This window comes from Pristis pectinata, chromosome 11 (assembly GCF_009764475.1).
Source record: "Pristis pectinata isolate sPriPec2 chromosome 11, sPriPec2.1.pri, whole genome shotgun sequence".
NCBI classification, from domain to species: domain Eukaryota; kingdom Metazoa; phylum Chordata; class Chondrichthyes; order Rhinopristiformes; family Pristidae; genus Pristis; species Pristis pectinata.
The window spans coordinates 62,515,119-62,541,232 of NC_067415.1; the positions used below are offsets into that span (position 1 = coordinate 62,515,119).

Sequence of the window (26,114 nt, forward strand, 5' to 3'; positions counted from 1 at the left end):
AGTGAGGTGGGGGGAAGGATTTACCGTGGTCCATGTGGGTATCAACAACAAGCTCAGCTGAGGGAATATGAGCAACAAGGATCCAAACTGAAAAGCAGAACCACAAAAGTAACAATCTCTGTTCTACTACTTAGGCTGCATGCAAATTGGCATTGGGTCAAAAACTGGTGTGGAAGAAGCAAGTTTTAATTCATGGTAATTCATGGTAGCTTTAAACCAGTTAGTAGGATAGAGCATTCAAATTAGCAGAAATTTTGAAAGTTAAAGGAAAGGATAAAGCAGATGAGTGAAATGAGTACTGATCATGGACCAAGAATGGACAATGGAAAAACGTAAGTGTATATCTGCAAATAGAGTCAAAACTGGTAAGGGGACATAATTAAATGTTCTTAATCTGAATGCATACAGCATTCACAACAAGACAGATGAACTGATGACATAAACAGAAATAAGTGTTTATGATCCAAATGCCATCATAGAGACTGGGTTACCAGATCGAGTCATACAGCATGAAAATAGGCCCTTCGTCAAAACTCATCCATATCAACCAGGGTGTCTTCCTGAGCAGGTCCCGTTTGTTTGCATTTGGTTCATATCCCTATAAACCTTTCCTATCAATGAACCTGTCTAAATGTCTTTTAAATGTTGTAATTATACCTGCATCTCTCACTTCCTCTGACATCCACCACCTTCTGTGTGAAAAATTTGCTCTGCTGATCCCCTTTAAATCTTTCCCCTCTCATCTATGTCCCTCATGATTTCATAAACCTCTATAAGATCACCCCTCAGCCTCCTTCACTCCAGGGCAAACACTCCCAGCCTATCCAGTCTCTCCTCATAACTCAAGCCTTTCAGTCCCGACAACATCCCTGTGAATCTTTTCTGACCAAGGCAGAGAAATAAATATCCTAGTATACTTGATATTTTATAAGGATAAACAGAACGGAAATGAAAGTGGAGCAGTTCTGTTAATAAAGACCAAGCTTGGTGCAGTTGTAATAAATTATCATAGTTCAGAAGATCCAGACATAGAAGCAATTTAGGTGGAGATAAAAAATAGAAAGGGAAAGAAATCACTGGTGAAAGTAGTCAGCAGGACCCATATTAGTGGTTAGGTTGTAGGAAGGATTGTGAATTAAAAAATAATGAGGGCTAGAAAGAAAGGTCATATAGATTGGACAAATCAAGTTGGCAAAAGTAACCATGAGGACAGGTCCACAATGTGTGTTTGGAGTGGTTTCTTACAATAATAGACTGTGGAACCAACCAGGTTGTGTTAGATCTGGAAATGTGTATTGAGACAGAATTAACTAATGATTTCATAGTAAAGGACCGTCTGGGGAAGAATGATCGTAATATCAATGAAGAATATCAGTATCAATGATAGAATATCAACAAAGGTCGATGAGGGCGGGGTGTTGGACATGGTCTATATGGACTTCAGTAAGGCCTTTGATAAGGTTCCACATGATAGGCTGCTGTGGAAAATTAGATTGCATGGAATCCAAGTAGAGCTAGCTAATTAGATACAGAATTGGCTTGATGGTAAGAAGCAGAGGTAATGATGGTAAGTTGTTTCTCGGATTGGAGGCCCATGACTAGTGGTGTTCCCCAGGGGTTGGTGCTAGGCCCATTGCTATTTGTCATCTATATCAATAATTTGGATGAGAATGTACAAGGCATAATTAATAAATTTGCAGATGACACTAAAATAGGTGAAGATGGTTATCAGGATTTACAGAAGGATCTTGATCAGCTGGGTAAGTAGGCCGAGGAATGACAAATGGAGTTTAATTTGGATAAGTGCAAGTGTTGTATTTTGGGAATATAAATGAGGGTAGGACTTTCACAGTGAATGGTAGGGCCCTGGGGAGTATTGGTAAATGGAGGGACCTAGGAGTAAAAGTACATGGTTCCCTGATAGTGGCATCGTAGGTAGATAAGGTGGTGAAGAAGGCTTTTGGTATGCTGGCCTTCATCAGTCAGGGCATTGAGCATAGAAGCTGGGATGTTACATTGCAGTTGTACGAGACGTTGGTGAGGCCGCATTTGGAACATTATGTTCAGTTTTGGTCACCCTACAAAAGAAAGATGCCATTAAGATAGAAGAGTGCAGAGGAGATTTAAGAGGATGTCGTTGTGACTCGCAGGACTGAGTAATGGAGAGAGGTTGAGCAGGTTGGGACCTACCTTCATTCGAGCATAGGAGAGTATAAAATTATGAGGCGCACAGATAGGGTTAATGCACACAGTCGTTTTCCTAGGGTTAGGGGATCAAGAACTAGAGGGCATAGATTTAAGCTGAGAGGGGAGAGATTTAATAGGAACCTGAGGGGTAACTTTTTCACCCAGAGAGTGGTCAGTATCTGGAATGAGCTGCCAGAGGAAGTGGTTGAGGCAGGTACATTAACAACATTTAAAAGGTACTGGACAGGTACATGGAAAGGAAAGGTTTAGAGGGATATGGGCCAAACACAGGCAAATAGTACTAGCTTAGATGGGAATCTTGGTCGGCATGGACCAGTTGGCCCTAAGGGCCTGTTTCCATGCTGTATGGTTCTATGACTCTAATACCATATTCAGTTTAGAGAGTTGAAACATTTAGATCTTCATTCAGTGTTTCAAACTTAAATAAAGGTAATTATAAGAGGTATGAAGGCAGAACATCAAAAGTGGAGCGGGTAGAAAAATAAAATTTAAGACAGTGGATAACTAGTAGCAGACACTTCAGTAGATGTTTCATAATTCTCAACAACGCACAGGAACACCTGGATCCCCCTGCATTTCACTCACTTGCAGTCTCTCTTCATTTAGATAATAATCCACATTTTGATCCTCTCTCTGTCATTTGATTCCTTGCATAATCTATTTAGTATCCCTTTTCCTTTCAGTTCTCTACTATGTATATTCCATAGAAAAATTTAAAAAATCAAAGAGAACAATAACCAATCCCTGGATAACTAAGGAAATTTAGGATGGAATCAAATTAGGAAAAAAGACTTGTAATGTTTAGTCGTAGTTCAGAAGTTTAGTTGTGGATAACTGGAAAAAAAAGCAATAGTAAATAAATTATGTGAGAGAAGAATCAAAAGGTGTATTATTTATTATTAAATGGAGGGAAACTGAAAACAAGTGAAGTGTGATGGGATCTAGGTGGGCTAGTGCATGAATCACAAAAAGGTAGCAGGCAGGTCCAACAAGTAGTTGAGAAGGCAAGCAGCATAGAACAATACAGCACAGGACGTTGCATGTTGGCCTTTATTGCAAAGCATTTGGAGTTTATGAATAGGGAGGATTTTTTTACAGTTGTACAGGGTGTTGGTGAGGTCACACCTGAAATATGCATAGAATTTTGGTCCCCTTAGCTAAAAAAAGGAGGCAATCTAAAGGAGATTCACCAGGCTAATTCCTGGATTGAGAAGGTTGTCCTATCAAATGAGGCTAGACAGTTTGAGTTTGCACTTCTTGGGGGTTTAGAAGAATGAGGGGTGACCTTATTCAAACATATAAAATCCTAGGTGGGCTTGACAGGGTAGATGTTGAAATGTTTCCACTAGTTGGAGAGTCACAAACTAGTAGGATAGTCACAAACAAGGGGATGCAGCTATAAAATAAGGGGCCAGTCATTTATAACTGAGGTACACAGAGATTTCTTCTCTCATTGTGAGTTTTTGGAATTCTCTGTTCCAGGAGGTGGTGGAGGCCAGATCATTAGATATAATTGAGGTGGAGATAGATAAATATTTGAAAGATTGAAGAATTGACAGTTATGGAGAACTGGCACAGAAGAGTTGAATGACATGGCAGGTGAGGGAACAAGTGGCTTAATTCTACTCCTATTTTCTTATGTTCTTGTGAACATAATAGCCTCAGTAAATATTGTCACTTGCAGAATAAAACTGAGAAATTAATAATAACAAGTAAGGAAATGGTAGAGATTCTGAACAACTTTGTTACATCTATCTTCATGGAAGAAGACACTTAAAAGCATCCTGATAACTGGAAATCTAGAGCAAAAGGAATAAGTGGTGGAGGGGGGAACAGGAACTTAAACAAATCATAATCACCAACAAAAACCTTCTTGGCAAATAGGTGGGACTAAAGTCTCCTGACGTTGATAGCCTACATCCTAGGGTCTTAGAAAAAAGTGGTTGTAAATGTAAAATTCTCTTGTTCTGGAAAGGGAAGACAAGGGTTATGGGAACAGATTAGAAAATGGATCTGAAGCAAAAATCAGATCAGCAAGACCTTAATGAATCACAGAGCATGCCCATGAGGCCACATCGTCTATTCCTGCTCTTATTTCTTACACTCCTATATTTGTTAATGGATTTCTGTTGTCAAAGCAGGACAAACAATGAATTCCAACTTATTCCACTTGGGGGAATCTAGACTGTAAATGAAGTAGATGCATCCTGAAGAATGAGGTCTTTGTTGCTGACTGAATACTGTATAGGTATCCCCTGCAGAACCAAAAAGGTACTTTTTGTATGAGAGTTGGTGCTGATTACCAGCGATGTTGTCACTTTTGAAGAGAGATGGTGCTTCTATAGAAACTTAATCTTTCAGTTGTACCCGATGCTATCTTTGAACAATGATATCAAATCAGCAAATGCTACCAAATGCTCTCAGGATACACTGAGGAGAATAATTTTTCTACTGCACCTTTGTCACTGAGGAGAAATCTCTGAGCTGGGCAGAGCCGTACAGGCAGAGATAGGGAAGTAGCAGTTTCCATCACATAGGATCTAAGTGATCTGTCAACATATGGAGCAGCTGCTACTAGTCCCCAGCCAAACCCACACTGATTGTACCAAGCAGGATGCAATCCTGAGCCCCACATTTCAGTACTGAGCAGCCTCATGGCTCACCCTAGTCTCAGCCCTCACAGGTAGCCTGTACACTGGCACCCCAGCTGGTTTGTAATTGTGTCTTGGTCCTGGAGTCTGAACACACACAGCTACATAACACAATGATCCAAGGAATGAAAGGCTTGATGTCTGAGGAGCGTTTGATGTCTCTGGGCCTGTAGTCAATGGAGTTCAGAAGGATGGGGGGGGGGGGGGGGGGGGGGGGTGGTGGTGGGATCTCATTGAAACCTACTGGATACTGAAAGGTCTAGATAGAGTGGATGTGGAGAGTCCAGGATCTGAGGGAACAGCCTCAGAATAAAGGGACATTCTGTTAAAACTGAGATGAAGAAGAATTTCTTCACCTAGAGGGTGATGAATCTGTAGAATTCATTGCCACAGAGGGCTGTGGAGTCTAAGTCACTGGGTGTATTTAAGGGAGAGATTGATAGGTTCTTGATTGTTGAAGGGGTTAAAGGTTACAGGGAGAAGGCGGGAGAATGGGGTTGAAAAAAAAATCAGCCATGATTTAATGGTGGAGTTGAAAATAAAATTTTCATTAAATAATCAAATATAATTTGTATGGAAATTTAAACTGCTCCTCCTCATCCCTTTGTATCAAAAACAACATTATTTTGGTGACTTGAAAACCCCTCCTATACAGTTATGAAATCCACCGGAGGCATTGTACCTTTAATTAAAATTATATCCAAACACAAACATTAAATAGATTCTAAAAGTCACAAAACATATTCAGTATAGAACAGGAATTGAACAAGCATATCCTTCCAATTATACACACAGAGTGCAGATGATGTTCAGTCAGAATACTGAGTACAAAGACGCCCAAGTCCTTCTGAAGGTAAACATTTTCGATCTCTTTTCATAGAATCATAGAATTGTACAGCACAGAAATAGTCCCTTTGGGCCCACTTTGTCCATGCTGACCATGCTAATCCCATTTGCCTGCATTGGGCCCCTATCCCGCTATGCCTTTCCTATCCAAGTACTATCCCAACACCTTTTAAACATAGTAATTGCATCTGCCTCCACAACCTTCTCTGGCAAAAATTCAACACCTTCGATGCAAGAAACTTACCCCCTCAGATCTTCTTTAAACTCCTCCTGCTCATCTTAAACAGTGCCTTGTCATACTATACCCCGGTGTCCTAGGAAAAAGGTCCAGACTATTTATCCTACAGTACATATGTTCTTCAATTTTATAAATTTCTGTACGGTCATCCGTCAGCGTCCTATGTTTCAGTGAGAGTAAACCCAACCTCTCCAATCTCTCCTTAAGATTACAGCCCCTCTATTCCCGGCAACATCCTGGTGAATTTTTTCTGCATTCTCTCTACTGCGACCACATCCTTCCTGTAGTGAGGTAGCCTGAATGATATACCATACTCTAAGTGCAGTCTAATTCAGTCTGGAGGACTGTGATCAGTGGTGTGCCACAGATATCAGTGCTATATCCACTGTTGTTTGGCATCTGTATTAACGATTTGGATGATAATGGTCAGCAAGTTTGTAGATGACACCAAAATTGGTGGTGCAGTGGACAGTGAATAAGGTTATCTAAGATTAGTAGGATCTAGATGGGGAAGTGGGCCAGGGAATGGAATTTAACTTAGACAAGTGCGAGGTCAGTTAATCCAGGGCAGGACTTACATAGTAAATGGTAGGGCCCTGGAGTGTGTTGTAGAACAGAGGGACCTGGGTACATAGTAAAGTGGCAATACAGGTAGACTGGGTGGTGAAGGTGGCATTTGGCACACTTGCCTTCATCGGTCAGGGCATTGAGTACAGGAGTTGGGACATGAAGTTGCAACTCTACAAGTTGTTGGTGAGAACACACTTGGAGTATTGTGCACATTTCTGGTCACCAAGCTTTAGGAAGGACGTCATTAAGCTGCAAGGGGTGTAGAAAAGATTCACAAGGATGTTACCTGGACTGGAGGGCTTGAATTATAAGGAGAGGCTGGAGAGGCTGGGGCTTTATTCCCTGGAGAGTAGGAGGCCAAACAGTGGATTGGTAGTTTGGATTCAGTACTGTCTTGCCCATGGAAGTGGTGGAAGGCTGTTATTCTGGCTGGAGGACTGTGACCAGTGGTGTACCGCGAGTACTGGGACCTCTGTTGTTTGTGATATATATCAATGACTTGGACGAAAATGTAAATAGGCTGGTTAGTAAGTTTGCAGATGAGACAAAAATTGGTGGAGTTATGGAAGGTGAAGAAGGTTATCAAAGGATACAGCAGGATAGAGATCAGTTACAGTTATGGGAAAAGAAATGGCAGATGGAGTTTAATCTGGGAAAATATGAGGTGATGCCCTTTGTAAGGTCAAATGTAAGGGGAAAGTATACAGTTAATGACAGGACCCTTAAAAGCATTGATGCTCAGAGGGATCTAGGGGTCCAAGTCCATTAGCTCCCTGAACATGGTAGTATGTACATAGAGTAGTAAAGAATGCGTATGACATGCTTGCCTTCACAAAATTCTATGAAAAGAGTCTGGAAGACATTTTACAGTTGTATAAAACTTAGGTTAGGTCGCCATATTACAGGAAGGATGTGGAAGCTTTGGAGAAGGTTCAGAAGAGGTTTACCAGGATGCTGCCTGGATTAGAAGGTATTAACTATAAGGAGAGGTTGTACAGACTTGGAATGTTTTCTCTGGAGCAGTGGAGGCTGAGGAGAGACCTGATAGGAGTTTATAAAATTATGAGAGGCATAGACAGGGTAGTCAGCCAGAATCTTTTTCCCAGGTAGAAATGTCAAATACTAGAGGACATGCATTTAAGGTGAGGGGGTAATGTTTAAAGGGGATCTGCAGGACAAGTTTTGTTTTACACAGAGAATGGCAGGTGCCTGGAACATACTGCTAGGGTTGTAGTGGAAGCAGATACAAGGGTGATGTTCAAGAGGCTTTTAGAAAGGCACATGAATATTGAGGCACAAGGGATTAGTTTAACTTGGCATCATGTTTGGCACAGACATTGTGGACCAAAGGACCATCGTCCCTGTACTGTTCTATGTTCTATGTTGTTATAGAGGTATATAAAATCATGGATAAGGTGGATGCCAGGGTAGGGGAGTCTAAAACTAGAGGACATAGATTTAAAGTGAGAGGGCAAAAATTTAGAAAGCACCTGAGCGGCAACTTTTTCACATAGGGGGTGATTATTTTATGGAACAAGCTGCCAGAGGAAGCTGTAGAGGTGGGGACAATTACAAAGTTTAAAAGACATTTGGACAGGTACATGGATAGGAAAGGTTTAGAGGGATATGGGTCAAACACAAGCAAATGGGACTTGCTTAAATAGATATCTTGGTTTGCATGAACGAGTTGGGCTGAAGGACCTGTTTCCGTGCTGTGTAAGTCTATGACTAAAGAATATTTTGTATCGCTACAACATGATGTCTCAGCTCTTATCCTCAATGTCTCAGCTTGTGAAGGCAAGTGTACTAAATACTCTTGCACTTTCAGGAAGCTATGAACTTGTACCCCAAAGCCCCTCTGTACATCAACACTCCTTTTTCAATCTTTTTATTGAATTTTGAATTAATTCAAATTAATATACATAACATTAATAATTATACATATGATGCGAAGAGATCGGGATAACAATAATAACAGTTAATATTTATACTCACAAGGAGTAAAATGCGTAATCTAGACCTCCCGCTCTCTTGTTAAGTGTACATAATGCAAAAAAAAGAAATTGAAAAGAAATTTGATTATATGAAAAGAAAAATCCCCAAATCAAAAAAAAATAATAGACAAATGCAAACCAAAAACTTCAAAGAAAAAAAAAACTGGACTGATATTTCTTAGATTAAAAAAAAGATTATTATGTCATCAGCTCTGCTCCTCTATATTTAAAGGTTATTAAAAGGGATTCGAGAAAGGTCTGCTTATATCATATGGAAATATTGAATAAATGGACTCCAAACTTCCTCAAATTTAAGTGAAGGGTCAACAGTACCACTCCTAATTTTTTCTAAGTTATAGTTTGAGAAAACCATTGAAATGTAGTAGGGGGTATAGGGTCACATCAACGCTCCTAAGATCCCTGTCATTTACCAGATATATGTCCTCTATAAGTCCTAACATTTTTGATAAATGTTATTTGAAATATTATTACATACAATTCATCATGACAGGACAAAGTTAAATTCAAATTTATAAGAGAATGGCTATTCTGATACCGAGAAACAGAGAGAATGTTTGTTTCATTACTCATGCTTTCATAGAACATAGAACAGTACAGCACAGGAACAGTTTCTTTGGCCCATGATGTTGTGCCAAACTACTTAAACTAGTATTTAAATGCCTAACTAAACTAATCCCTTCCGCCTACATAATATCCATATCCCTCCATTTCTCTGCACATTCATGTGCCTAAGAGCCTCTTAAACGCCTCTGTCGTTTTGCCTCCATCACCACCCCTGGCAGTGCATTCTAGGCACATACCACTGTACCACCTACCTCTGTGTAAAAAGCTTGCTCCACACATCTCCTTTGAATTTACCCCCTCTCACCTTAAAATGCATGCCCTCTGGTATTGGACATTTCAACCCTGAGAAAAAGATAACAGCTGCCTACTCTTCCTATGCTTCTCATAATCTTATAAACCTTTATCAGGTCTCCCCTCAATTTTGCCACTCCAGAGAAAACAACCCAAGTTCATCTAACCTCTCCACATGGAACATGCCCTCTAATCCAGGCAGCATCCTGGTAAACCTCTTCTGCACCCTCTGCAAAGCCTCCACATCCTTCCTATAATATGAGAGTGCAGCAGTTAGCATCATGCAATTACAGTGCCAGCGACCCGGCTTCAATTCTGGCTGCTGTCTGTAAGGAGTTTGTACATTCTCCCCATGTCTATGTGGGTTTCCTTTGGGTGCTCTGGTTTCCTCCCACCTTCCAAACATGTTAGGAAGTTGTGGGCATGCTCTGTGGTGCCAGAAGCGTGGCAACACTTGTGGGTTGCCTCCAGAACACTCTATGCAAAAAGATGCATTTCACTGTGTGTTTTGATGTACATTTGACAAATAAAGTTATCTTATCTTATAGAGCAACCTGTATCAATATCCAATATCCTGGCAATGTTAGGTAATGTAAGAGATCTGGAAGAGAATAAGGCTAACAGGAAGGAGCTTAAGAAGGAAATTAAGAGAGCCAGAAGGGGGCATGAGAAGGCCTTGACGGGCAGGATTAAGGAAAACCCCAAGGCATTTTACAAGTATGTGAAGAGCAAGAGGATAAGATGCAAAAGAATAGGGCCTATCAAGTGCAGCAGTGGGAAAGTGTGTATGGATCCCCAAGAAATAGCAGAGGTACTTAATGAATACTTTACATCAGTATTCACCACAGAAAAAGATCTGGGGGATTGTAGTGAGGACTTGCAGCTGGCTGAAAAGCTTGAGCATGTAGATATTAGGAAAGAGGAGGTGCTGAAACTTTTGGAAAGCATCAAGTTGGATAAGTCGCCGGGACCGGATGAGATATACCCCAGGCTGCTGTGGGAGGCGAGGGAGGAGATTGTGGAGCCTCTGACGATGATAGTTGCATCATCGATGAAGACGGGAGAAGTTCCAGAAGATTGGAGGGTTGCGGATGTTGTTCCCTTATTCAAGAAAAGGAGTACAGATAGCCCAGGTAATTATAGACCAGTGAGTAAGCTGATGGAGAAGATCCTGAGAGGCAGGATTTATTAACATTTGGAGAGGTATAATATGATTAGGAATAGTCAGCATGGCTTTGTCAAGGGCAGGTCCTGCCTTATGAGCCGAATTGAATTTTTTGAGGATGTGACTAAACACATCGATGAAAGGAGAGCGGTAGATGTAGTGTATATGGATTTCAGCAGAGCATTTGATAAGGTACCCCATGCAAGGCTTATTGAGAAAGTAAGGAGGCATGGGATCCAAGGGGACATTGCAATGTGGATCCAGAACTGGTTGGCCCACAGAAGGCAAAGAGTCGTTGTTGAATAGTCATACACTGCATGGAGGTCGGTGGCCAGATCCTCAGGGATCTGTTCTGGGAGCCTTACTCTTTGTGATTTTTATAAACGACCTGGATGAGGAAGTGGAGGGATGGGTTAGTAAGTTTGTGGATGACACAAAGGTTGGAGGTGTTGTGGATAGTATAGAGGGCTGTCAGAGGTTACGGCGGGACATAGATAGGATGCAAAGTTGGGCTGAGAAGTGGCAGATGCAGTTCAACCCAGATAAGTGTGAAGTGGTTCATTTTGGTAGGTCAAATATGATGGCAGAGTATAGTATTAATCGTAGGACTGTTGGCAGTGTGGAGGATCAGAGGGATCTTAGGGTCCAAGTCCATAGGATATTCAAAGCAGCTGCGCAGGTTGACTCTGTGGTTAAGAAGGCATATAGTGTATTGTCCTTCATCAATTGTGGAATTGAATTAAGGAGCTGAGAGGTATTGTTGCAGCTATATAGGTCCCTGGTCAGACCCCACTTGGAGTACTGTGCTCAGTTCTGGTCACCTCACTACAGGAAGGATGTGGAAGCCATAGAAAGGGTGCAGAGGAGATTTACAAGGATGCTGCTTGGAATGCGGAGCATGCCTTATGAAAGCAGGTTGAGGGAACTTGGGCTTTTCTCCTTGGAGCGACGGAGGATGAGGGGGGACCTGATAGAGATATATAAGATAATGAGAGATATTGATAGGGTAGATAGTCAGAGGCTTTTCCCCAGGGCTGAAATGGTGGCCACAAGAGGACATAGGTTTAAGGTGCTGGAGAGTAGGTATAGAGGAGATGTCAGGGGTAAGTTTTTTATTCAGAGAATGGTGAGTGCGTGGAATGGGCTACGATGGTGGAGGCGGATACGGTAGGGTCTTTTAAGAGACTGCTGGATAGGTACATGGAGCTGAGAAAAATAGAGGGCTAAATTCTAGGGTAGGGACATGTTTGGCGCAGCTTTGTGGGCCAAAGGGCCTGAATTGTGCTGCAGGTTTTTCTATGTTTCTATGTTTCTAACCAGAATTGAATGCAATACTCCAGATACAGCCTAACTAGAGTTTTAAAAAGCTGCAACATAACTTCTCAACTCTTGAACTCATGCAAGCCATACACCTTCCCTTATAGCCACTTTTAGGGAGCTATGTACTTGGACCCAAAAATCTCTCTATATATCATCGCTGTTAAGGGTCCTGCCATTAACAGTGAACAGTCCCTTTCTATTTGATCTCCCTTTATATTTGATCTTCCAAAGTGAAACAGCTCATATTTGGCTGGATTAACCTCCATCTGCCATTTCTCTGCCCATGTCTGCAGCTGATCAATATCCCACTGTATCCTTTGGTAATCTTCTGCACTATCCACAACACCACCAAGCTTTGTGATGTCTGTGAACTTACTAACCCACCCAATTACAATTTCATACAGGTCATTTATATATATCACAAACAGCAGAGGTCCCAGTACAGATCCCTGCAGAACACCACTAGTCACGGACCTTAAGCCAAAATAAGACCCATCCAGCACTACCCTCTGTCTTCTGTGGACAAGCCAATTCTGAACACAAATGGCTAAGTTATTGTGGATCCCATGCATCTGAATCTTCTGGATGAGCTTGCCATGAGGGAGTTTGTCAAACACCTTGATAAAATCCATGCAGACAACATCCACAGCTCTTTTTTCATCAATCATCTCCGTCACCTCCTCAACAAACTCAATCAAATTAGTAAGACATGACTTGCCCTGCACAAAGCCATGCTGACTGTCCCTAGTTAGGCTATAGTTTTCCAAATGCTCATAAATCATATCCCTAAGAATCTTTTCCAATAGCTTCCCAATCAAGGACATGAGACTTGCCTGTCTATAGTTTCCAGGATCATCCCTATTTCCTTTCTTGAACAAAGGAACAACATTAGCTACTTGCCAAACCTCCGGGACCTCCCCTGTGACTAAAGAGGACAAAAAGGTCTTGGACAAGTCCCCAGCAATCTCATCTTTTGCCTCTGTCAATAACCTGGGCTACGTCACATCAGGCCCTGGGGACTTATCCACCTTAATGTTGTTTAAGTGACCCAACACTACCTCTTTCTTTATCTCAAAATGCCCTAGCATATTAGCACACTCAATACTGATTTTCCTACCCTCCATGTCCTTCTTGGTAAATACCAACACAAAAGTACTCGTTTAGGACCTCACCCACATCTTCCTTCTCCAAGCACATGTTCCCTCCTTTATCCATGAGTGCTCCTACCCTCTCCCTAGTTATCCTCTTGCTCAATGTATGTCTAGAATGCCTTGAGATTCTCTTTAATCCTACTTGCCAAAGACTTTTCATGGCCTCTCCTGGCTCTTCTAATTCCCTTCTTGAGTTCTTTTCTAGCTTCTTTATAATCCTCAAGGGCTCCATTTGATTTTAGTTTCCTAAACCTTACATACACCTTCTTTTCCTTCTTGACTAAATTCAGCACCTCTCTCAACAGTTAAGGTAAGGTAAGGTTCCCTTACTTTGCCATCCTTACCCTTTCTTCTTATGGAACATACCTGTTTTGTACTCTGTGCAGTTGGTCTTTAAACACCCTCCACATGTCAAATGTGGACTTGCCCAAAAACAGCTGTGTGCAATTAACTCTCCCTAGTTCCTGCCTAATACTCTTGGAATTTGCCATTCCAATTTAATACCCTCCCGCAAGATCCATACTTATCCCTACCTATTGCTATCTCAAAACTTAAGGAGATGTGGTCTCTGTTCCCTAACTGTTCTCCCACTGAAAGGTCAGTCACCTGGCCAGGCTCATTATTCAACACCAGGTCCAGTATGGCTCCTCCTCTCATTGGACTATTTACATGCTGATTTAAGAAACTTTCCTAGATGCAGCTAAGAAATTCTACTCCATCTAAACCTCTTGCACTAAGGAGGTCCCAGTCGATATTGGGGAAGTTGAAGTCACCCACGATAACAACCCTGTTGGTTTTACACCTTTTTCGAATCTGCATCAAGTTGTCGAATTTGAGCAAAGATTACGTATTTACCAGAATACATATGGTTGCTTAATAGTTGGAGTCTGGGATAGTTGTTTGAAAGCTATGGTACAATAATGAAATATGTTAATTTGCCAGAATTTATAATGAACTTGTAATTCAAGATTTTTAGGAATATTTCTGCTTTCAGCAAGATCTGATCAGAAGCAAATTATCTCTGCAAGGGCACCTCTGTGATTCAAATCTTGCAAAACTTTCTTTGTTCACAGTTTAACAACCCAATCAAAAACAAGTACTTGTCCAAATACTTCTTAAACATTGTAATTATATCTACCTCTATCATTTCCACTGGCAGCTCATTCCATATACCTACCAGACAATCTCTGATCCACTGCAATTTGCCTACTAATGAGCAGGTCCACGGTGGACACTACATCCCTGGATCTACACTCATCCTAGGACTCAGCACCCCCTTCTGCAAATGGATCCTTGACTTCCTGAACAACAGACCGCTATCAGTAAGGATAGGCAGCACCATTATCCTCAACACTGATGCCCTGCAAGGCTACAATGTCAGCTCCTTACCCTCTACTCCCTCTGCACTCAAGACTGTGACCAGATTCTGTTCTAACTCCAGTTACAAGTTTGTAGATGAAACCACTGTTGTGGGCCAGATCTCAAACAACGATGATACTGAGTACAGGAAGGAGATAGAGAGCCTAATGTCATGGTAACAAGGCAACAACATCTGTGCCAAACATGATGCCAAATTAAACTAAATCTCTTCTGTCTGTAGATGATCCATATTCCTCCATTCCCTACATATTAATGTGTCTAGCATCCTCTTAAACACCACCATGGTATCTGCATCCACCACATCGCCTGGCAGTCTGTTCCAGGCAACTACCACTGGCTGTGTAAAAAACTTGTCCTGCACATCTCCTTTAAACCTTCCCCCTCTCACCTTAAATGCATGTCTTCTAGTATATGACATTTCTACCCTGGAAAAAAGATTCTGACTGTCTACCCTATCTATGCCTCTCATCTGCAACCATTCCTTTAATGTCAGCAAAACAAAAGAGCTGGGCATTGACATCAGGAAGCGGGGCAGGAGAAAATCCCCTTTCTATATCAATGATGCTGAGGTGGAAATGGTTGAGAGTTTCAAGCTCCTAGGTGTAAATATCACAAGCAATATGTCCTGCTCCAGTCACATGGATACTATGGCCAAGAAAGCACACCAGCGCCTCTACTTCCTCAGAAGGCTAAAGAAATTCGGCATGTCCCTGATGACTCTCACAAATTTTTAAAGATGCACTGTATAAGGCATCCTATCTGGATGCATCACAGCTTGGTATGGCAACGGCCCTGCCCAAGACTGCAAGAAATTACAGAGAGTTGTGAACACAGCCCATTCCTTCTTGCAAACCAGCCTCCCCTCCATTGACTTGGTCGACACATTTTGCTGCCTCAGATAAGCAGCCAACATAATCAAGGACCCCTCCCACCCTGGTCATTCCCTCTTCTATCCCTTCCAATCGGCCAGAAGATGCAAGAGAACCATCAGATTCAAGGACAGCTTCTATTCCGCTATTGTAAGGTTCTTGAATAGACCTTTTATACAATAAAGATCTCTCAGTTTACCTCTTCATGGCCTTTGACTTTACTTGTCTACCTGCACTGCATTTTCTCTGTAACTGTAATTCTGTTTTTCCCTTATCTTTCCTCATCTTAACAATCAAAACAATTAATTTTCTTATCTTAATAATCAAAACAATTTCATAAATTTAGAATGCAGCTATTCACAATTTCTGTGTGAATTAAAGGCAAGAATAGAAATGAGAAATTTGCTGAGATTATGTGTTTATACTATAGACCCCTAAATAGCCATGGGGACACTGAGGAGCAGGTATGCAGGCAGATTATGGAAAGAAGCAAAACAACAGGGTTGTCATTGTGGGTGACTTCAACTTCCCCAACATATACTGGGAATTCCTTAGCATAAAAGATTTAGATGGGGCAGAATTTGTTGGGTGTGTCCAAGAGGGTTTCTTGAAGCAGTATGTGGGTAGTCCAACCAGAGAGGAGGCTATACTGGATCTTGTATTGGGGAATGAGCCTGGCCAGGTGACTGACCTTTCAGTGGGTGAACACTTGAGAAACAGGGATCACAACTCATTATGTTTTAAGATAGCTGTGAATAAGGATGAATAAGGATAAGAGTGGACCTTGCAGGGAAGTATTAAATTGGGGGAGGACAAATAATGAGGGCATCAGACAGGAGCCAGGGAGAGTTAATTGGGAAGAGACGTTTTCAGGCAAATCCACATCTGACATGTGGAGGTTGTTTAAAGACCAGCTGCACAGAGTTCAGCACCAGTTTGTTCCAGTAGAGTCAGAGAGTCATAGAGCATGGAAACAGGCCCTTTGGCCCAACTCATCCTAGCCAACTGTGCTACCCAGCAAGCTCGTCCCACCTGCCCACATTTGGCCCATAGCCCTGTAAACCTCTCCTATGCATGTACTTATCTAGATGGCTTTTAAACATTGCTAATGTGCCTGTCTCAACCACTCTTTCTGGCGGCTCATTCCAAATACACATCACTATTTGTGAAAAGAGGCTGCACCTGATTTCCCTTTTAAATCTCCTGCCTCTGATCTTAAATCTATGTTTTTAGCACCCCCTGCCTGGGAAAAAGATGATGTGCTTTCATCTTGTCTATGCCCCTCATGATCTTATATACCTCTATCGGGTCACCCCTCAATTTCTTACATTCCAGGGAATAAAGTCCTAGTCTATGCAACCTCTCCTTGTAACTCAGGCCCCCAAGTCCCCTATTTCAGTGTCGGCCACAAACTTACTAACTATGCCTTGTACCTTCACATACAAATCACTTGTATAAATTACAAACAACAAAGGTTCCAGCATCGACCCCTGTGGCACACACAAGACACAGGCCTCCAGTCTGAGAAACAACCCTCGACCATCACCCTCTGCTTCCCACCAGCCAATTATGAATCCAATCAGCTACCATGCCCTGGATCCCATGCCTTCCTTCCAGATGTCCCAAACCAGTTTACCACAAGGGACCCTTGTCAGAGGCCTTGCTAAAGTCCAGATAGACAACATCCACTGCCCTCCCCTCATCTACCCTCTTGGTTACCTCCTTGAATAGCTCCAAGAGATTTTTCAGACACAACTTCCCACACAGAAAGTCGTGCTGACTGTCTCTCCAAATGCTGGTAGGTCCTAACCCTCAGAAATCCCTCCAGCAATTTACCCACCACCAATGTCAGACTCACCAGCCTGTAGTTTCCTGGCTTGTTTTTGCTACCCTTTTTAGACAATAGTCCACATCAGCTACTCCCCAGTCCTCTGGAACCTCATCTGTGGCTGAAGATGAAGCTAAAATTTCTGCAAGGTCCTCTGCAATTTCTTCTCCAGATTCTCACAAGGTCCGGGAATGCATCAGGTCAGGCCCTGGGGATTTAGCCACCTGAATGCACTTTAAGCCTTCCAATACCTCCTCCCTGCTAATTTGTATGTGGTCCAAGACAACAACACTCATTTCCCCCATTTCTTTACCATCCATCATTTTCTCCACAGTAAAAACTGAAGAGAAATATTCATTAAAAATATCTCCAGTTTCCTTTGATTCCACACACAGACGGCCATGCTGATCTTTAAGGGGACCTATTCTCTCCCTAGCCACCCTTTTACTTTTAATATACCTGTAGAATCTCTTGGGATTTTGCCTCAGCTTGCCTGCCAGATCCTTTTCATATCCTCTTTTTGCCCTCCTAACTTCTCTCTTAAGTGCACTCCTCCACTACTTGTAGTCATCAAGATATTCCCCAGTTCCTAATTGCTTATGAACAGTGTATGCCTCCCTGTCTTTCTTAACCAGACCCTCAATATCTCTCATCAACCAGGGTTCCCAAAACCTACCAGTCTTGCCCTTCAGTCTAACAGGAACATGCAAGCCCTGAACTCTTGACATAGAAAATAGAACAGTAAACAGTATGGGACCTTCAGCCCACAATTTTGTGCCAACCTATATAAACTATGATCAATCTAACCCTTCCCTCCTACACAGCCCATAACCCTCCATTTTTCTTACACCCATGTGCCTATCTAAGAGTCTTTTAAATGTCCATATTGTATCAGCCTCTACCACCACCCCCAGCAGTGTGTTTCAGTCACCCACTACTCTCTATGTAAAGAACCTACCTCTGACATCTCCCCTAAACTTTCCTCCTCTGACCTTAAATTGACATCCTCTGATATTGGCCATTGCAGCCCTGGGGAAAGGGTGCTAGCTGTCCACTCTATTTATGCCCCTCATAATCTTATACACCTCTATCAAGTCACCTCTCATCCTGCATCACACCAAAGAGAAAAGACCTAGCTCACTCAACCTTTCCTCATAAGACATGTTCTCTAATCCAGGCAGCATCCTAGTAAATCTCCTCTGCACCATCTCTAAAGCTTCCACATCCTTCCAATAATGAGGTGCCCAGAACTCAACACAGTACTCCAAGTGTTGTCTAACCAGAGTTTTATCGAGCTGTAACATTACCTCGCAGCTCTTGAACTCAATCCCCCAACTAATGAAGGCCAGCACACCATACGCCTTCTTAACTACCCTATCAACTTGTGCGGCAACTTCAAGGGATCTATGGACTTGGACCCCAAGTTCCCTCTGTTCCTCCACACTGCTAGGAATCCTACCATTAACCTTGTACTCCACCTTCAAATTCGATCTTCCAAAATATGTCACTTCACACTTTTCCAGCTTGGACTCCATCAACCACTTCTCCGCCCAACTCTGCATCCTGCCTATATCCCATTGTAACGTACGACAATTCTACACTATCCACAACACCTCCAACCTTCGTGTCATCTGCAATTTACTAACCCATTCTCTCTACTTCCTCATCCAAGTCATTTAATTAAAATGACAAAGTGCAGGGGTCCCAGAACAGATCCCTAAACACCACTTGTCACTGACCTCCAGGCAGAATACTCTCCATCTACTACCACCCTCTGCCTTCTGTGGCCAAGCCAAGTTTCCATGGACCTCATGTCTCATGACTTTCTGGATGAGCCTAACATGTGGAACCTTGTCAAATGCCTTACTAAAGTCCATACACACCACATCCACTGTTCAACCTTCATCAAATTGTTTTTCATCATTTGCCACCCTCCAATCCTCTGGTACCACCCCATGGCCAGGGAGGACGCTAACATCATTGCCAATGCCCCAGCAACCTCTTCCCTTGCCTCCCGCAGTAACCTTGGGTATATCCCGTCCAGCCCCAGGGACTTATTTATATTAATGTTTTTCAGAAGCTCCAACACTGCCTCTTTCTGAACCTCAACATGCTCCAGCACATTAGCCTGTTCTGTGCTGACCTCACATTTTCAAAGTCCCTCTCGCCGGTGAACACTGAAGCAAAGTATTTGTTAAGGACCTCCCCTACCTCCTTCACCTCCAGCCACATGTTTCCACCTTGATCACTGAACCGTCCTACCCTCTAGTCATTCTCCTGTTCTTCACATACATGTAGAATGCCTTGGGGTTTTCCTTAATTCTACTCTCCAAGGCCTTCTCATGTGCCCTTCCAACTCAGTCCCTTCTTAAGCTCCTTCCTGGCTACCTTATAATTCTCAAGAGCCCTGCCTGAATTTTGCTTCCTGAACCTTAAGTAAGCTTCCTTCTTCCTCTTGACTAAATGTTTCACCTCTCTTGTCAACCATGGTTCCTTTACCCTACTATCCTTTCCCTGTGTCAGTGGGACAAACCTAACCAGAACCCCATGCAAGTGTTCCCTAAACAGCCTCCATGTTTCTGCTGTGCATTTTCCTGAGAACATACTTTCTCAATTTACACTCCCAAGTTCCTGCCTAATGCCATCGTAATTAGCCCTCCCCCAATTAAAAACTTTCCCATATCGTCTGCTCCTATCCTTGCCCACGGCTATGCTAAAAGTCATGGAGCTGTGGTCACTATCTCTGAAATGCTCACCCACTGAGAGGTCTGTCACCTTACCAGGTTCATTGCTGGATCCTGTATGGCCTCTCCTCTAGTCGGCCTCTCCATACAGTGTGTCAGGAATCCTTCCTGGACACACCGAACAAATTCTACCCCCTGTAAATCTTTTGAACTAAGGAGGTGCCAATCAATATTAGCCTTGACAACAACTCTATTATTTTAGCACCTTTCCAAAATCTGCCTTCTTATCTGCTGCTCAGTGTCCTGGTGGCTACTGGGGGGCCTATAGAATACTCCCAATAGAGTGACTGCTCCTTTCCTGTTTCTGACCTCCACCCACACTGACTCAATAGACATTCCCTGCACGACATCCTCCCTTTCTGTAGCTGTGATGCTATCTCTGTTAGGCAATGCTACATATCCCCCTCCCCCCCTTTTACCTCCCTCCTTATCCCTTTTGAAACATCTAAACTCCAGAACATCAAGTAGCCACTTTTGCCCTTGAGACAGACCTTTAATGGCCACAACATCATAATTCCATGTACAGATCCATGCTCTAAGTCCATCACCCTTATTCTTAATAGTTATTGCATTAATGCTTTTGTGACATCACAAAAGTAACATCACACTTTTAAAAGCCTCCCACTTGGCTGACGCACCTTTCCCTGGTAATAATCTCACCCAATCAACCTTTCAAAATCCTGCCTAATGGCTCCAAAATTTGCTCTGCGCCATTTCAGGACTTCAACCTGTGATCTGGTCATATCCTTCTCCATAACTGTTTTAAAACAAATACAATTATGGTCACTGGACCAAAGTGCTTGCTGACAGACATTTCTGCCACTTCCCTGCCTCATTGCCCAGGAGAAGTCCAGTGTTGCACCCTCTCTAGTAGGTTCCTCTATATATTAATAAAGAAAGTTTTCTTGAACAAATCTCACAAATTCCACTCCGTCCAAACTTTTACACTCTGGTTGGCCCAGTCTATATTAGGGAAGTTAAAATCTCTCACTAATACTACCCTATTATGTTTACAACGGACAATAAGAGGGAAAGACAAGGATGGCAAGGTACAGGAACCTTGGATATCAAGAGAGGTATTCAGTCAAGAAGAAGAAGGAAGCATATCTTTGGAAGCTAAAATTAAACAGAGAGCTTGAGGACTATAAAGGAGCCAGAAGGGAACTTGGACTTTAGTAAGGCATTTAATAAGGTCACACATGGTAGTTTGATTCAAGGGGTCCACAGTGAATTGCAAATTTGGATTCAGAACAGACTCAGGGTTGAAGGCTGTTATTCTGGCTGGAGATCCGTGACCAGTGGTGTTCTGCAAGGACCGGTGCTGGGACCTCTGTTGTTTATGATATACAGTATATCAATGATTGGATGACAATGTATATGGGTGGATTAGGAAATTTGCGGATAACACCAAGATTGGTGGAAGTGTGGACAGTGTGAAGGGCTATCAAAGAATACAGTGGTTACAGATATAGGCAGAGAAGTGGCAGATGGACCTTAATTTGGGCAAGTGTAACCTGTGGAACCTTGGGAGGTCAAGTGAGAGGAGAAAGTGTACAGTTAATGGTAGGCCCCTTAATAGCATTGAAGTACAGAGGGATCTTGGGTCCAAATCCATAGTTCACTGAAAGTGGCTATGCAAGTGGATAAGGTGGTAAAGAAGGCATATGGCATGCTTGCCTTCATTGGTAGGGATGCTGAGTATAAGAGTAAGGAAGTCTTGCTGCAGCTGTATAAAACTTTAGTCAGACCACACTTGGAATATTGTGTACAGTTCTGGTTGTCCCATTATAGGAAGGATGTAGAGACTGTGGGAAGGGTGCAAAAGAGGTTTACCAGGATGCTGTCTGGATTAGAGGGTACAAATTTTCAGGAAAGGTTGGAAAAACTTGGATTGTTCTCCCAAGTTTTTATTTACAGCGTGGTAACAGGCCCTTCCGGCCCAACGAGTCTGCACCACCCATTTTAAACCCAAATTAACCTACCCGTACGTCTTTGCAATGTGGGAGGAAACCGGAGCACCCGGAGGAAACCCACGCAGACACGGGAGAACGTACAAACTCCTTACAGACAGCGACGGGAATCGAACCCCGATCTCTGGCGCTGTAATAGCGTCGCGCTAACTGCTTACACTACCATGCCGCCTTTTAAAAGGCTTTTAAAATTATGAGAGGCATAGATAGGGTAGACAGTCAGAATCTTTTCCCCAGGGTAAAAATGTCAAATACCAAATAGAAGGTTAGAGAGGGGAATTTTAAAGGAAATGAGAGTGGCAAGTTTTTTTACACAGAAAGTGGTGGTGCCTGGAATAGGTTACCAGGGGTTGTAGTGGAAGCTGGCAGTTTGGTGGAGTTTAAGAGCCTTTTGGATAGACACATGAATCTGAAGGGAATGGACGGATATGGATGATACACAGGAAGAGGACATTTAGTATCAATTGGCATCAAGATGGGCACAACATTGTGGGCCAAATGGCTTGTCCAGTGCTCTACTGTTCTGTGCTATGAACTCAAGAAGGGAGTTAGGAGGGCTAAAAGGGGTCAAGAAAATTCCTTGGCAAGTAAGATTAAAGAGAATCCCAAGGCATTCTACTCATACATCAAAAGGATAACTAGGGAGAGGGTAGGACTGCTTAAGGATAAAGGAGGGAACTTATACTTAGAGGTGGAGGATGTGGGTGAGGTCCTAAATGAGTACCTTGTGTCGGTATTTACCGAGGAGAAGGATGTAGAGGATAGTAAGATCAGAGTGGAGCATGCTAAGATGCTAGGACATTTTGAGATTAGGAAAGAGATAGTTTTAGGTCTCTTGAGAAACATTAAGGTGGATAAGTCCCCAGGGCCTGATGGAATATACCCCCGGTCATTGAGAAAGACAAGAGATGATAAAATGCTGGTTAGGCCACATTTAGAGTATTGTGTTCAATTCTGGTTGCCTCTTTATAGGAAGGATGTGGAGGCTTTGGAGAGGGTGTAGAGGATGTTTACCAGGATGCTGCTTGGCTTGGAGGACATGTGCTATAAGGAAAGGTTGGACAAGTTGGGACTGTTTTCTCTGGAGTGGCAGAGGCTGAGGGGAGATTTGACAGAAGTTTACAAAATTATGTGAGGCATAGATAGAGTAGACAGCAAGTAACTTTTTCCCAGGATTGAAATGTCTAGTACTAGAGGGCATGTGTTTAAGGTGAGAGGGGGAAAGTACAAAGGAGATGTGTAAGACAAGTTTTTTTTACACAGCGAGTGGTGGGGGCCTGGAATGCACTGCCAGGAGTGGTGGTAGAGGCAGATAGCACAGGAGCAATTAAGAGATTCTTAGATAGGCACATGAACGTGCAGAGAAGGGAAGGCTATGGTCAATGTGTGGGGAGGAGGGATTAGATTGTTTAGGAATCATTGATTTAATTAGTTCTGCATAACATCGTGAGCTGAAGGGCTTGTCTTCTGCTGTACTGTTCTATGTTCTACTATACAAGAAAAGTACCAATGCAGCAAATGCAGTTTGGTCAATGTATTTTCCCATTTCTGTGTGGGGATTAGAACAACCTGGGTATTGATATTGAAATGATTTTGTTTTGGAGACAAAGCCTACCTATGTTCCACATGTTGCCCTACTTGGAACGGGAATTTATGCTGTCAGGCAAGTCTCATGATTCTTTTGATTCCTTTTCTTTATATTGAAAGCTGTACAAGAGTCATGAAACCCATCAAGAAAGATTAAGTAGGATAATACTTACAGAGTACTTATACCTGAACAAAAGTATTTACAGTCCCTGCAGGTTGACTGTCTGAACAGAACTTCATATTAGAAGTCCATGCAAAACATCCAAAGCAGGATAAGTTTCAGATTTACATGCCTGGAGAAAGAGGTACCTCTTGGGAGATGTGCAGAAATCAACCCTGACCAGCTTTTCTCTTTCAATATAATTTATGGAATCAACAAACACACCAAGCTACTCACTGCCACTTGGATTTCAGTAATATAGTACTGGCCAAGAGGATACTAGCAGAGAAACAAAGAAGTGATTTGGGAAGAAACAACAGAAAAGAAAATAATTTTGCATTTCTTAGGTGCTGCTCTTCTGGCTTTTGCACCCAGTACTTGAATGAATGGCCACAATAAACATCAAATCATAAGATTGTAAAATGCACTAACTGCAGAAATTTGAACTTAAAACAAGTTTAATGAGAAGTATAATTTAGATAATGAAGAAAAATAACTGGAAAGGGAATGAAAAACATTGTGTAAAAGTACGAAAAGAATGAAAATTTGAAGTGACAGTGAAATAGTTGTGAATGAAAATCAAAAAATGCAGATACAGTCCATCGCCAGGGAATGAATGAGTTCTGTTTTTATAGAAGTCCATAAGCGAATTTTGTTTCTAAGTCAGATAATTCATAAAAATCACTCGATTTGGTAACTGTACCTCCACAGTATTGTATTGAATGGCAGATAAGACTGATAAAGAACAATTACTAAAAGTAGAGAGAGAGAGGAAACTAGTTCTGTCATTCGTAGAAACGAACATTGCATACACATCAGACTTTTGAATTTAATATCATGGGAGGTCGCTTGTATGTATGGGTGTCCAAAACCCAGGGATGGCCTATACTGGAAGTCTGAAACAAAAACAGAAAATAGTGGAAACACTCAGCAAATCAGAGAGCATTTGTGAAAAAAGAAATGGAGTTAACATTTCATGGCAGAGCCTTCATTATTTGTAAATAAGCATATACGTAAAACCAGATTGCACAGGATTGTTAATAAGTATACAAGTTCTGATTATTTTTAAAGTTGGAACTAAGTTAATTTTCAATCTAAAATCCTAGAGTGAAAATGGTCAATATTCATGCAGTTTTGCTAGAGCATGTAGCTGCATTTTATTTTCTATATCAAATAATAAATTAAGATTTAGGGTATTTGTCTCAAAGTATGGGAAAACTGTACATCTCTCTTTGTGGATGGCAGATTCCACAGGAACTGAGAAACTATAGGTTCTCACTTGGAATGTTAAGATCTAAAGACCCTTAACATAAATATTTAGGTATCTTTTAAATTCAGATAACAATGAACTTCTCTGTAGCTTTGGTGTGTTTTGCTTTTAAAGACTGAACAAGAATGATAAACAAGAATTGTTAAATAAAGTTCCTCTTCTTTAAAATGCTCCAGATCAGGCTCTGACTTTCTATTATTCCATTTCGTCAAACCAAGACTGCAAATTCCAGACAAATAAATAAACAACAGAAAGTAAAGGAACCTGTCCGATACTAGAGACTTGCAGCAAGTACACAGCGGGAAATAGCAGGTTTGGAAGTAGAAGAACAAACGCCAGAAAGGATTCATTAAGATTACGAACCATCGAGCGCCAGCATGGATGGGAAGTCTTTGCAGTTGGAGACGCCAGTGGAATCTGTCACACAGGTTTTCCAGAGATTGGCCCAAAATGTAGCAGTGGTGATAACTGTACCGTCGATGGTAGACACTTTCCAATAGTCCGTTGGCAATGTTGAGGATATCAAAATAAATCCAGCCACGGATATCACGAAGGCAACGATTTCAATTGTCATCTTCGCCATTTTTAGGATTAGCGAACTGTTTATAATTTAGTTCAGTTTAATTGTTTTTTCTGTCGATTATCTCTACGTGAATCACTCAATTTAATACGTTTAAGGGAAATTAAAAGACAGATCTGTCGTTCTTCTTTTCCTTTTGGGAGGCTGCGTGTGGTTGACTCGGTGTCTTTGGGACTGAGTGAAATTAAAATTTGCTGAAAAGTTGAAATCTGTGCACAGGTCAATTACCTTACGTCATAGGACAGTCAGCCTCTGTTCAACACCTTGAAACATGGTAAGTACCATAGTCAGCTCATGTCTTCCTGATACAGACTAAACATCTTAAAGAATGTTAGAAACGAAACCAGGTCAGCAGCAACAACAGCATATTCTGATGAGTTTATTGTTACAGCAAAATATTGCATCCAAGCTGAAGGACGTGGTGATGTATTATCATATTCTGGAGACAAACAAAAATAGGTGAACATTTTAAATTCCAGGATCACTTTCTGGATATGATGGTTTGATAAATACAAACAGCAAAGCCAGCATATTGTAAGGGATAGTTCTACAACAAACTGGTCCAGTGAAAGAAATGGGAATGATCTAATATCATGGCTAAAGGAGCATGATTTTAAAGTGATCAAAGTTAAGGAACTAAAAACAACAAAATGCAGAAAACAGCAAAGAATAGTCATCTATAGGCCTCAAAACAGGAGGGCATGGTC

General features: G+C 41.9%; 1 protein-coding gene across 1 annotated transcript in view; it reads right to left on the reverse strand.

Moving 5' to 3' along the window:
• The window catches only part of LOC127575814 (claudin-10-like), a 238,612-nt gene extending 213,202 nt beyond the window's left edge, over window positions 1-25,410 (reverse strand). Inside the window, exon 1 of the mRNA XM_052025939.1 lies at window positions 25,191-25,410. Within this exon, the coding sequence (XP_051881899.1) occupies window positions 25,191-25,410 (220 nt within the window). The remainder of the gene's footprint in view (window positions 1-25,190) is intronic.
• Between the last annotated feature and the right edge of the window lie 704 nt (window positions 25,411-26,114).